The sequence below is a fragment of the Bos indicus x Bos taurus genome, chromosome 19 (assembly GCF_003369695.1).
Source record: "Bos indicus x Bos taurus breed Angus x Brahman F1 hybrid chromosome 19, Bos_hybrid_MaternalHap_v2.0, whole genome shotgun sequence".
Taxonomy (NCBI): Eukaryota; Metazoa; Chordata; class Mammalia; order Artiodactyla; family Bovidae; genus Bos; species Bos indicus x Bos taurus.
In genome coordinates, this window is record NC_040094.1 from 15,597,313 (window position 1) to 15,611,761 (window position 14,449).

General features: G+C 37.6%; 1 protein-coding gene across 1 annotated transcript in view; it reads right to left on the bottom strand.

Moving 5' to 3' along the window:
- The window catches only part of TAF15 (TATA-box binding protein associated factor 15), a 30,061-nt gene that overhangs the window by 769 nt on the left and 14,843 nt on the right, over nt 1–14,449 (bottom strand). The window contains exons 8-15 of the mRNA XM_027519852.1: nt 8,063–8,097; nt 7,426–7,458; nt 6,028–6,137; nt 4,856–4,985; nt 2,619–2,711; nt 1,949–2,030; nt 1,744–1,832; nt 1,012–1,642 (exon numbers count right to left, since the gene is read on the bottom strand). Of these exons, the coding sequence (XP_027375653.1) occupies nt 1,012–1,642; nt 1,744–1,832; nt 1,949–2,030; nt 2,619–2,711; nt 4,856–4,985; nt 6,028–6,137; nt 7,426–7,458; nt 8,063–8,097 (1,203 nt within the window). The remainder of the gene's footprint in view (nt 1–1,011; nt 1,643–1,743; nt 1,833–1,948; nt 2,031–2,618; nt 2,712–4,855; nt 4,986–6,027; nt 6,138–7,425; nt 7,459–8,062; nt 8,098–14,449) is intronic.

The following is a 14,449-nucleotide window of genomic DNA, read 5'->3' on the forward strand; positions in this document are numbered from 1 at the left end:
GGTTGACAGAGGGACTGGAACTCCAGTATACAAAGACAGTTACACACAATTTGCCACACACTAAGAAGTATTCAGTTGGAGAAGGAAATGGCAACCCACTCCAGTGTTCTTGCCTGGAGAATACCATGGACGGAGAAGCCTGGTAGGCTGCAGTCCATGGGGTCGCACAGAGTCGGACACGACCGAAGCGACTTGGCAGCAAGAAGTATTCAGTAGATGATCATTACTAATAGGTAACAATTATTCAGTGATTATCATGGCCAGCTGTAATATAATCTAATACAACTCCACAAAATAGGGCTAAATGCCATTAGCCCTATTTTACAGATGAGAATATAATGCTCTAAAGAGTTAAGTAACTTACTTTAAGTCACACAGCTAATAATAAGTGGTGGGGCCAGGATTTCAAAGAAGATAGTCTGTCTCCAAACTCTGTGCTCTTAACTCTATGCTATACTAATTCTGGCTGCCCTATACTGTTTCTGACATAGAGAAGCTTAGTACAGTAATTGAAATTATTTTGCATCACTGGTTACTCAACTCTTTATGCCTCTACACTTACACGTGCATCGCACACTCCCATCAGTACCACCAGTGATTTTTAATCTGGAAAAAGTGCAACAATCTCCAAAGAAACAGCTGCAAGGTAGCACATGTGACTGAAAAAGCACACCCCTATAAAAGGTATGCTTGCCCCTCAGATTAAGAATCCCTGATTTACACAGTTTCAAATCATCTCTCAATCTCGACTATCTTTAGCTTTAAGAATACACACACCTATCATACATTATTCAAATATAAAGATCTCAAGAATTTCCAAAACAAAATAAATTTTGGAAATTACTAAGTAGGGAACTAAATGGATCTTCTCCATCCTAACTGAAAGAGCTGACAATGGGAAATTCAAGTCATAAAAAACTGGACAAGAAGAAAATGTGATGAAAGGGGCTTAGATTCTAAAATCTAGGAGCAGTGAGGTAGAAACATTAGCGAATACATTCTAATACTCACCTTCCTCCCATTTTGCCTCCATAGCCACCTCGGTCTCCTCCATAGCCTCCACCTCGGTCTCCTCCGTAGCCGCCACCACTCCTGTCTCCTCCATAGCCTCCACTTCGGTCCCCACCGTAGCCTCCGCTACCACCACGGTCTCCTCCATAACCCCCCCCACTTCGGTCTCCTCCATAGCCTCCTCGGTCTCCACCATAGCCTCCTCGGTCTCCTCCATAGCCTCCTCGGTCTCCACCATAGCCTCCTCGGTCTCCTCCATAGCCTCCTCGGTCTCCTCCATAGCCTCCGCCTCGGTCTCCACCATAGCCGCCACTTCGGTCTCCACCATAACCGCCGCCACGGTCTCCACCATAGCCGCCACCTCGGTCTCCTCCATAGTTGCCTCCTCGGTCTCCTCCATAGCCCCCACCACGGTCCCCACCATAGCCACCTCCTCGGTCCCCACCATAACCACCCCCACTTCTGTCTCCACCATAGCCACCCCCACTTCTGTCTCCTCCGTAGCCACCACCACTTCTGTCTCCACCATAGCCACCCCCACTTCTGTCTGCACCGTAGCCACCTCGGTCTCCACCTCTGCCCCCACGGCCTCTGTAGCCCCTCTCTCCACCGTAGCCTCTTCCCCGGAAATCTGCAGGTGGAAATGAAAACCAGTAAGGCCAGCAGAATCATGGAAAGCCTCCTTAATGCTAGTCAGAAGATTAGAAGCAGATGCCATTAAGGCTGACCCACCTCCTCCTGAGGGACGAGAGTCCTCTGGTCTGGGCTCATTGCACTGATTGCAAGAATTCCTTCGAGCAAAGTTCATATTTCCACATGACCTAAGAAAGAAGGAAAATAAAATGCTCAACTGTTTCCAATGGATTCAGAACCCCCTCTTGCACCTTCCAAATCCAATCCCAACTCCTACATCCACCAAAATAAACGGGATACTTACGGATTAGGGCAAACCCAGTCCCCACTTTTGGGGTCTCCACCTCTCCCCTGAAAGCCTCCACGACCTCTATATCCTCCACGGCCTGGGGTAAATAAGGAGGAGGGAAGAATCAGTAGCAGGTATTAACAAAGCAGAGGAAAAGCATCAGATGAAAAAAACTACGTGTTCATCAATAACTGGGCTGCTCCCCCCAAATTAACCTCTTATGGCAGAACTCCATGATTCTTTGATTTGGGGTTTTACTTATTCAGTCAACACAGGAAATATGGAAGAAGCTCCAAGGTGCACATTATAGTTCAAATAATGCACTAAGAAACTTCATTTCTACAGTACCCTCCTCAGTTTGAGAATCTCAGTGATAAAGATAAGGTGAGAAGACATATTCCAAATTTAAGAAATTAAGACACAACAGAAATAAACAAGTTGGCAGTAACTGTATCAGGGAACTCACAAACAGGTCAGATTAACTACCAAATTAGGAATCAGTTAAATTGCCTCCTAATTTCCAACTGAAACAAACTGCATTATACAGCTTTCCAAAGGGATTTCTAGAACCTTTTTCCATCCTTTCTTAGTTGTTATAACACTTTATTTATCTTTCTGTATCTCACTTTAAGACAGAAAATCTAACCCTTTGTGTAATACCCAAGCCTGTGAACAAGAATCTTACCTCGTCGCCCACCTCCACTTCCACCTCCTCTCATGAATTCAGGTCTTCTGGTGGCAAAGGACACTTTAATGATATTGCCGTGGAATTCTTTTCCTTAAAAAAAAAAAAAAGTTTTGAAGAAATGCTACTCCACATTTCCACCTCTTAACAAAATATAAAACTGCCTCGGAAATTTTTAATTTCAGAGAAATAACTCACACGTTCTCACAGAAATTCAAACACAGTAGCGTTCAAGAGTCAAGGTACTAAAATATGACACAATCTACTGAATAGAACAAATTTGCCACTGGGAGACAGTCATTTCTTACTGAGCAAAAAAAAGCTCATGTCTAATCATTTTTACATGAAAGCCAATGAATGTAGTATGCTACCATTTCTTTCTTTAAGGGAATGAGTGTGTGTGTGTGTGTGCATGCATGCATATGCACACATATGCCTATTTATACACTGCCTATTGTTGCTTAACTCTCAGTAGGTGAAAAGGTAGAAAGGAAACTCAATTTTTACGATATACTGTTGGTACCATCTTAAGTAGTTATCTTTAAAAATAATGTGTGCATTTGTGAATTTATATGCATGTACATATGCACATATTCTGCTGTCCCAGGGCCTTGGAGACAAAAATTAGCCTTTTCACTTTATATATTAAACAAGAGAACAGACATATCAGAAAAAGGTGCCCAAGGATTCATAAAATAGTTATAAATCTAGGAGTCTTAGCCCCCTCAGCAAACTCTAATTGCTGTGACTGGCAACCTTCCACAGTGTCAAATGGTATAGCAAGCTCTTTGACATAGGAAACAAACCATGGATAAATATTTTAAAAGCTCTACAAAGACCTGGTAATTAAGATCTGAACTATGGAGTTTCTGTTAAGAGGCTCATTTGCCCTATGAGGGAAAGACACAGTAACTGTTTTAACCTATTATAAGCTAAATAGTTTTATGAGTCACAGAAACTATGAAACAGAGAAGTGAGGGAGGATGGACCTGGCTTTTCAAAGGCGAGAGGATAAGATGTGCTTAGAGCAAAAGATTCGGAGAAGGCAATGGCACCCCACTCCAGTACTCTTGCCTAGAAAAATCCCTCGGATGCAGGAGCCTGGTAGGCTGTAGTTCCATGGGGTCGCTAAGAGTCGGACACGACTGAGCGACTTCTCTTTCACTTTCATGCATTGGAGAAGGAAATGGCAACCCACTCCAGTGTTCTTGCCTGGAGAATCCCAGGGACAGGGGAGCCTGGTGGGCTTCCGTCTATGGGGTCACAGAGTTGGATACGACTGAAGCGACTTAGTAGCAGCAGCAGCAGCAGCAGAGCAAAAGATTAAAATGCAACTATGTATTGGAAGACACAGGTGCAATAATCTTGGAACTGGGAGAAACCACATGTGCCTATCAATCAGACACAATTTACTTCTTCAGAGACAGTGCAGCCCAACTGCCTGAATTTGAGCCCTAACTCTACACTTCTTCTGTGATCTTGGAAATTACTTATCTCTCTGCCTGAGTTTCATCATCTGTAAGATGGTAATAAAAGCAATAAAAAAAAAAACTAACAGGGTTACTGTGAAGATCTGAGTTAATGCACATAAAGTTCTTAGAACTGTGCCTAGCTCATAAACTACAGAAAGCATGCAGTGTTATTCTCCTACAATGGCAGGTGGGTTCTTCCCCACTAGTGCCACCTGGGAAGCCCCATTATAAGGTACAACAAAAACAATAAATGGTAAGACATCAAGGAAATAAAAGCATGAGACAAAACTACATTTGGAGTAGAATGATAAAACTATTTTTAAAATACATTTTAAAAAGCTGGAAGAAATACCAATAGTTTTCTCTATATAGACTATGGAAGCTTTACTCCTTTCTTCTACTTTTTAATATTTTCTTATTTTCAGGGGAAAAAAAGTCTTATTGTACAAGTCTTCTACTACATATTAACATTGTATTTGAAGGGAAATTAACCTAAATTTTAAAAGACTATAGTTAACCAGGCCAACCCTTCACATTTCTATGAGGGTGGCCTCAAGCACAAAGGATGACATTAGGAAATATTTTAGACAAAGAAACAGTTCATCTCACTTCTACAGGTACATAAGAATTCTGGCCTGTATTCTCAACAGGATATCTAAAAAAGTAAATATGAAGATAATCATTGTCTACCAGAACATATTTTGACTTCAAGACCAGAAAACATTTATCAAAACCACACACTGAAAGTATATGAATGAGGTATACCATCAAACCAGTCAATGGCTGCCTTAGCTGAAGGAGGGTCATCAAATGATACTGTTGCCTCCCCTTTTGGCTTTCCTGTGTCCTTGTCTGTGTATAGATTTATCATTGGTTTTCCAGTCTTTTTATTTGTCTGAGGAACGAACAAGCTGGTGTTAGTATTTTAAGAAAAAGTGATGAACCACACAGAAAATTAAAAACTTAATTTTTTTAAAGGAATTCACATATCCATACTATAAATACTACCAACTTAACATAAAAGTGGAGTTATCTGTAGGTTCTGAAAAGGAAAATCTAAAATACATTAAGTGAAAAGCAAACTATAAAAATGATACATGTCATACTGTTTTATCCATATATAATTTCCTCAAACCCACAAAGAAATAAACATAATGCTTCATATAAACATTTACCTTGTAAAACTAAAAAAAAAAAAAAAACCAAGAAGAACGTTCACCAAGCAAATAAATTACCAATAAGGCGTACACACTGGATTTGGCTGAGAAGGGAGTGGAAGACAAGAATTTTTACTTTTCAAAACTATGATAATTTTTTTAACATATTTCATGTGTTAATTTCTTAAGAAATGTCTGCTCTCCAAGAGGCGGAAAAAAAATTCAAGTAATTTCATAGACACCCAAAAAAACCTGATTTCAGGCAAATGCTAAAATCTACTAACACTGCTCTAAATGCCTCTTTCTAGTTGAAGATGAAAATTTATTAATGAAACAGTGCACAAGACGCTTAAGTACAATAAAGTTATGAAATAAAGCATTATTATATTGGGCAAATATATAGCAGACATTAAATACCAACATAAAAAGTTGTTAGTAATAACTTGGGTTTTCATATGTTGGTATTTCAGAATATAAAAATGTTCACACAATTTCATTTGGTTCTCACAATTTTAAGAGGTAGGCAGAGACTATGTTTAGAGTACTAAGATTGAAAACCAAAGCTGTGGAAGGCTGCGGAAAGGTAAACACAAAGCAAGGAATAAAATCTTTATGCATTTAGCAAATTCAGCAAAGGCCTACAGCCAGGGGTGAACACATGCATCAGGGAATTTTAAGAGACAAGTGATACTGGAGTGTGGACTTCTTACATTATCTATGTATCTTAACCAGAATGTTAATAATTATGAGATTTGCAACATAAGCCAACTTCTAACTCACCTTGATGATTCCTATTTGTTTAAAGAACTCTCCCACTTGATCTGTAGACACACCCTCCCCAAGTCCTTGTACAAAGATTGTGTTGTTATCTGAATTATCAGATTCTGAATCTAAAGGAAAAAAAATATATATGATTAATTTTATATACTGCTTAGGTTTAACTATATCCTGTTTAGTAACCAAGAACAGTAATTTATTGTCCAATATTCAACTATTTCTATGACCAAAAGGAAGAAGGACCAATACAGGAAACCTCTTATGATAAACATACAAAGTGGTCACAGTAATTGTTTGGTAGGTCAATTCTTACAACTAAACTTCATGAAAAGTGGCTCAAGTCCACACTTTGAAGATCTTATAAATCTTACTCTTCAAATTCAGATACAGGACTCAAGCTCAGGAAGAGATGAAGAAAGTCAGTATAAAGTAGCATTCCTTTCTTTGGAGGGCTTTAATTCTTTCTGGCTAATCAATACTTTTAAGGCTTTCTGGTAGAAATTCCCCGAATCTGACACTCTGGACTTCCAAGCAAGCCAGCAGAATTGCTCACTTCCCATTCACTGTAATAAGCTTTATATATACCAGAGGGTATAAATAAGAGACAAATGATACTGGAGTGTGGACTTCTTACGTAATCTATGTACCTTAACCAGAATATGTTAATACTCATGAGATAATTAGGGGCACCTTGACACACACCTTACCTTACTCACATACTTTTGGATTAGTACAACAAAGTAAGAAAGATGTACAAAAATTCAGTCCATCAAAAGATAATTCAGAAACTGACATCCACATAGAGTACTTTTGGATCTTAATAAAAACCAAGTTCTGATTTCAATATATATTAAAAAATTTTAACTCAAATTTTTAATAATATCTAAATCATAACTTCCAAAAGGCTCCAGGTAGCCATGAACCTCATTTGAAAATAAAAAGGCATGTGAAATTAGTGACCTCTGCGCAGAATAAGACAACTCTCTCATATATGATTTCAGGTTTCTTAGGCCCATTAAGCAGACTATTAATCCAACATATTTTCTTCAACACAGCTATTCTACTTCTAATTCCCCAATGATACGAATCCTCTTGTACCTGATTTGTAGTCACTAAATAAATAATGCTAATGAGCAATACAAAATCAAGTGTTTCTTCACAAAAGCAAGAGGAGGGAGCAGGGGAAAGCACAAAGAGTGATTTTCCTGAGCAAACTTTCCAAACCCCTTGAATTTTTCTTGCTGGAACATCTTTAAAAGGGAAGCTTCCTGGTTCTGGCAATACTATCAAGTCAAATCTTCCTCCTGTCCTAACTCTTCCAAACACACATATTCTTCCTTTGAAAAAATGGAAAACTAAGATTTCCTTAATGGCAAAGTCACAAACTATTATAAACCTTACCAGCATCTGGTCTGGGTCCATAATCCCTGTGACCTAAGGGAAAAGAAAAGAGAAAGAAAAAGAAAGCTATTTAAGGCGACTCATTAGAAATCATTTAAAACAGTAATAATAACCAAGGCATGAAAAGTCAATACTTTCAAAATCCTTGTAAGTAACCATCACAGATTTACAAAGTAAATATATAAACTAAGTTTTATTAAAAGTTTAAGAAATCAAGATGAATGTCAATATGCCCTTAAGCTTGTCCCAGACGGCACCAGCCACTTTGGCGTTATGCTAGTATCACTTTTGTTAAGCTCTGACTGTGAAGGCTGATTGGAAAACCCTAGTAATTTTAAAACACCATGTCAGCTACCTTTATTAAAAAACGTTATTGACAAAATCCAGTGACGGTCTCATTCATTGGTCACCACAGACTCTCATGCAAATTCACTGTGTAGAAACCCATTGGACTATTTGAGATCAACTTTGTCTTTTTAATATTTTGAGATAAATATGTATATAACGTTTTAAAGCACACAACACACACCAGCCTCAACAGAATAAGAAAGGGCTTAGACTACGTCTGCGGGATATTGGTGGCTTTTAGATTTATATAGCATTTCCACTGAAACATTTTGGGATACTCAGCACTTACCACCAAAATTTTTGAAGCCACCGCGGTCACCACCACTGCAGAGGAAAAATTGAAGAAATGATTTCTTCCTTAAGTCTCTAATGTGCTGAGCCCTGGGCTCAATCTACACTTAACTGTCTCAAGTAGAGTGCCCAGGAAACAGTAGCACCTCTAACTTTCCAGTAAATTTCATTTCATAGACTTCAAAATGTTGTTTTCACCTAAATGTTTTCCCAAGGATCTATTTCCACAAGGGTGCCTTTTCAAGAGCATTACAGAACATTATCTAATATACTCTTACTTTAAAATCTTCCCAACCCCAAGCCAAAGGGATACTATTCAAATCAACTTAAACTGAAGACACAACAGGAAGAATGCTAAACTAGAGCAAACGTTCTTTCCAAGGGGATATTTTTGTTAAATATGAGAAAAAGGAAAAGGCCTAGAAGAATAAAAAGCAAGGTTAAAATTTTGACAGAATGGGAGAGGAAAAAGCTCGAGCACTATGTTCTACTGTGATATCAAACAGTGGGTTTTATGAGATGAGAGGAAAAGCGAGGTACAAATACACACAAAAGTGAGACTGAATGAAAGCAGTCTTAAAAATTCAAATCATTCAGATACCTAGCAAAATGAGCTAGCAGAAAGTATAACTTTAAATTGGCATATGCTAGATCTCATCACAGAACTGCTGAAATTCAAGCCAACCCGTGCTCTGCACACCAATCAGGAGACTATGTCAGAGACAGAATGCTACACACTCCACAAGAAATGACTTTAACTGGCAATTTCCACTGCCATTAAGTCAATGCCCCTTGCGTGCATAGCTTTATATAAGAAATTCTCTTATCAAGGAACTCTTTAAATATTCATACATTAAAAGTTTGTTTCTCTTAACTGAACCATATTATCTTCTAAGATTCATGTGCTGATACGGACATAAAAATAATCAACAAGTTTTCAGATAGTGATACCTAATTTTCTACTACTACTCATCTTCTACTATAACCAAAGAAACTATTCCAATGTACTGCTGCTAAGTCGCTTCAGTCGTGTCCGACTCTGTGCGACCCCATAGACAGCAGCCCACCAGGCTCCCCCATCCCTGGGATTCTCCAGGCAAGAACACTGGAGTGGGTTGCCATTTCCTTCTCCAATGTACTAATGTCCCTTTAATAATAACTCTGCCATCAAGATGGGTTTTCTGAGCCATCCTGAGAAAAATCCTCTGAATAAATGAGAAAGAATTTTTTAAGTCTATTCTAACTACCTTGATGTTAAAAAAAAAAATTCCCTTGAAACTGGTATACAGTTATAGACACAAGATCTCAATTTGCTATTAATTTTTGTTTGATACCCAGGAAATCTAAAAAGGAGAATAAGCCTATTTCAAAGCTATGCAGACAAAGAGAAGCTCAGGTCTTTCAAGTACATAGTTTCCTGTTGAGTATCTAAGACCTCTCTTTCAGAACATTACCCAAGCCCTCCCGTCAACCCATACTTCTAAATGGCCTTTTTATCACTGCTTAACTCTTTAGGGAAAGGAAGCCAGAGTTCTGAGATTAAACTGCTAAAAATCTTATTAGAAACAAGATATCTCAGATTTCTTCAAAGATGAGCATATGATCATTAGAAATGATGATAAAAGAAGTAGTGAAAATATAAAGCCCATATTCCTATGTCAGGACATTAAAATACCCAAGATAAAGTTGTTGTTGTTGTTTTTAAATAGAAATTTTTCACAACTAAGTGCTGGAAGAGATACCACTGAATTATTTTGCTGTCACCTTAACCAAGAATCAAACTGTTCATATCTGGCTGCAATGGGGGGAAAATACACAATTTCATACATCATCTAGTTCCTGGAGTATCTATTCTGGCCAGCAATACAACTTTGAACAAATAAGAAGGGAAAAAAAAAAGGACATACTCCCTGTAAAATATAAAGGGATATAAAATAAATATCTGAATAGGTTTATAATCTCCTATTCCTCCATATAATAATATTTTAACTTAAGTCATCATTACCGAGCACTTTGAAAATTCAACAGCTGAACACTTCAAACACAGTATATTAAATAAGTACCAGTCTTCAAATTAAGAGACTCAGGATATATAGTCTTAACTATCACTAATCAATCTTGAAAACATAGACCAGTCAGTAATTCTCCCTTGGCTTCTGTTTCCTCTCTCACAAAATAAGGGTCTACACCAGGGATCCCCAACCAGTACCTCCTGTCAGATTAGCAGCAGCATTAGATTAGAAATAAAGTACACAATAAATGTAATGCACTTCAATCATCCCCAAACCATCCCTCTAATCCCCAGTCCACGGAAAATTGTCTTCCATGAAGTCAGTCCCTGGTACCAAAAAGGTTAGGGATTGCTGGTCTACATCCTTACTATCTGAAAGGTGGTCTATAGAATAGCAACAAAGGCAGAGCCTAGAAGTGTCTCAGAAAAGCAAGGACACCCAGACCTACTGAATCAGAATCTACATTTTAGTAAGATCCCCAAGGAGTTCGTATGTATATTACAGTGAGTGAAGCACTGGTCTAGATAATCTATGATTTTATGTGGGGCTTTCTTTCAATTTCCAGTATTTCAACACTTTTCTTTCCTTATTAAGCAAGTTCAATTAATTACAGTTCCTTACCAGGAAACATTGTATTAAATACAGTAAACAAACCTCAAATAGTACCACTACCAAATCAGTTAATGGAAGACAGGCCTTTGGTTATGAATCTTTCTGTCAAATCTACAATCAAGTTACAAGTCCCTTTTCTATAAACTAAGCTAAGGCCTCACTAGCAAATTAAGACACGAAGGCATATGAACATCTGAGTCAAGGTGTTTGCCACAACAAATTTTTTCTCTTCCCAGGAAAAGCAAAACTGTACACACAAAGAATTCCTGAAGAATGTTTTAAAGTAAAGAAGTAGAGGTATTTACTAGAGACATAATATAACCATACTCAAATGTATGACTGAGTGTCCCCTGCATAAGAAAATCAACTGTATATTCTTGACTCAACTACAGAAATGGTTGTCCCAGGTTCAAAATGACGAGAAGCCTACTCAAGGGTAGACTGAGTGTTCCTTCACTGTTACAGCATTACATACTCAGAGAAGACAATCAGATTTAATTTCAGGTGCTTGCCAAGAAAGAAAATGTTCTTCGACAGAATCTCTATTTCCAAAATTTAATTTTTAGAACTCCAAATATATCTATATTCAAGGACTAAAACTTCCAAAAGTTACAGGTGAATACAGGAATTTTTATTCTCAGAAAACTCAATACCCAGAGAGAAAAAGCAACGTAGCTAAAGTTGAAAAAGATTAGTTCTTAAAAAAACTATGTTTGATTTTTCATACCAGTAGTCCAGAATGTAATTTTTTGGATATGAAGACCAACATTCAGTTCAGTTTAGTTGCTCAGTTGTGTCCGACTCTTTGTGACCCCATGGACTGCAGCACACCAGACTAATATTAATTCCAAACATAAATGACTCAAGTGGATTTAGATCCCATTTCTCAACAGTAGCTCTATTTGTTCTTTTTTTTTAAGATCTTTTTGATGTGGACCATTTTAAAAATCTTTTTTGTTTCTGTTTTGTTTTGGCTTCTCAGTCACAAGGCATGTGGGATCTTTGCTCCCCAACCAGAGATGAACTTGTACCGCCTACATTGGAAGGAGAAGTCCTAACCACTGAACCACAGGGAAGTTTCAGTATTTATGTTCTATTTCCTCCCATTCCATATAGGTGTGGTAAAAAGGCTTTCTGGATTCAGTACTTATCAACATTTCAGAAGACCAAGAATCTATCATTCTAGAGCTGCACTGTCCAATACAGCATTTATTAGCTATATGCAGCTGTTTGTTGATCTTCTGAAATATGGAGAACCTAAACTGACATGTACTCTAAACGTAAAATACAAAATGGATTTCAAAGTCTTCGTATGAAAAAAAGAATGTGCAATATCTCAATTTCTATACTAATAATATATTTTTGATATATTAGAATAAAATTTATTATTAAAATTAACTTCACTTTTTTTTTTAATGTAGCTACTAAAAAATTTTAAATTACATCTGTAGCTCCCTGCTGACCCACATTATATTTCTATTGGGCAGCACTGTCTGGACTATCACTAGCACACATGCACATTTCCAAGCAAGCTATTCAAAAACTCTTTTAAGAACATTAAAAATTCAAGGTAACTTTTTGAGACTTGAGATGTTAAAGCCTAAAAAACTACTTAATGTGATGACATACTAATAATGGAAAATGATTATCTAGTTTTAGTAATTTTACAATGCATTCACTGCAATGATAAAGTTAAAAACACTGAGAAAAATTATGGCTTTAAGCTTCTAGTACACTAGAAGGTCAGTGGCATTTTATGTGGTTGGTGCAAAAATAATTGTGGTTTTGCATTGTTGAACTTTGCTATTTGATACTGTAATACTCACAAATAAATAAATGTGATTATGTTACACATCATTTTAATGCACATTTCTCACTTTTTTTTGCTAATTGACTTATTATTTGATGTCTATTTTACATTTATTTTAGACTAGGGAAATGATGTTAGGCAAAAGGCAAGTTCGGGCAATTTTCTTATTCAAAATGTGTCATAAAGCAGCAGAGACAACGCACGACATCAACAATGCATGTGGCCCAGGAATTGCTAATGAACACATTAGTGCAGAGGTGGTCAAGATATTTTGCAAAGGAAATGAGAGCCTTGAAGATGAGGAGTGTGTGGCTGGCTATCAGAAGTTGACAACGACCAACTGCGAGGATCATCGAAGCTGATCCTCTTACAACTACATGAGAAGTTGCTGAAGAACTCAATGTTGACCATTCTATGATTACTAGGCAGTTGAAGCAAACTGGAAAGGTGAAAAAGCTTGATAAGTGGATGCCTCATAAGCTGACCGCAAATCAAAAAAACCATTTTGAAGTGTCATCATCTCTTACACAACAACCATTTCTCAATGCAATTGTGAATTATGACAAACAGTGGATTTTAAATGACAACTGGTGACAACCAGTTCAGTAGATGGACTAAGAAATAGCTTCAAAGCACTTCCCAGGTCAAACTTGGACCAAAACAGGGCCATGGTCGCTATCTGGTAGCCTGCTGACCATCTGATCCACTGCAGCTTTCTGAATCCCAGCAAAACCGTTACATCTGAGAAGTATGCCCAGCAAATTGATTGCACCAAAAACTGCAATGCCTGCAGCTGGCACTGGTCAACAGAAAGGGCCCAACCACACATCACACAACCAACGCTTCAAACGTTGAATGAATTAGGCACAAAGTTTTGCCTTATTTGCCACATTCTCCTGACCTCCTGCCAATCAACTACCACTTCTTCAAGCATCTCGTCAACTTTTTGCAGGGAAAATGCTTCCATAACCAGTAGAAGGCAGAACATGCTTTCCAAGCCTTCATCGAATCCGGAAGCATGGATTTTTATGCTACAGGAATAAACAAACTTATCTGTCGTTGCCAAAAATGGTTGATTATAACAGCTTCTATTGTTGTCAAAAGATGTGTTTGAACCTGGTTATAATGATTTGAAATTCAGTTCAAAACCGCAATTACATTTGCACCAACTTAATAGATGACAATAAGAAATCTTTTTTGCTGCAAGTGCTTTTCCAAAGAAAAACATTGTTTCCTATAGTCTTCACATGTTTCTCTTTGGTAACTGGAAAGCTCACAGATCTCTTTGGTCCGAATTCTTTCTGCAGTCAACAACCTGAGTCTTAAGAATGTCCCATCCTTTACCACCCATCCCACCTTCACCAGCAAACTGTGCCCCTTCTTCTTTAATTATAAACCCAACTAATGTCAGATATTCTTCAAACAGCCCTGAAAGGATATTTTCAATCTTGCTATTTTTAAATAAGATGATTACAAACACAAATGGGAGTGTTAATGAAGACTAATGTAAGATGTTTGGGTATTTTGGTACCTAAATGTAAAACCAAGTACAGGAAAGCAAGCCCTGAAACTGGGCCTTTTTTTTTTTTTTTTTTAATACTTTACTCCTGTAAGTAAGCTAAAAAATCACATCCTGAACAAGATATTGTGACACATGAAAATTATATGAACTTCATATTTCAGTACCCATAAACTAAGTTTTATTGGAAGAAAACCATGTTTATTCATTTATATGTCTATAGCTGCTCTGGTGCTACAAGAGCAGAGCTGAGCAACTGCAACAGGAAACACGTGGCCTGCAAAGCCTAAATTACTTACTATGTGGCCTTTCACTAAAGTTTGCCAATCCAGTATAGAAAGTAAACATAAGCAACTACATAAATTTCTTAAAAAGGTCTTTTATGTACATTCCATTTACTAGTGGGGTGGGAAGGGGAGTAGAGGGGGAGGG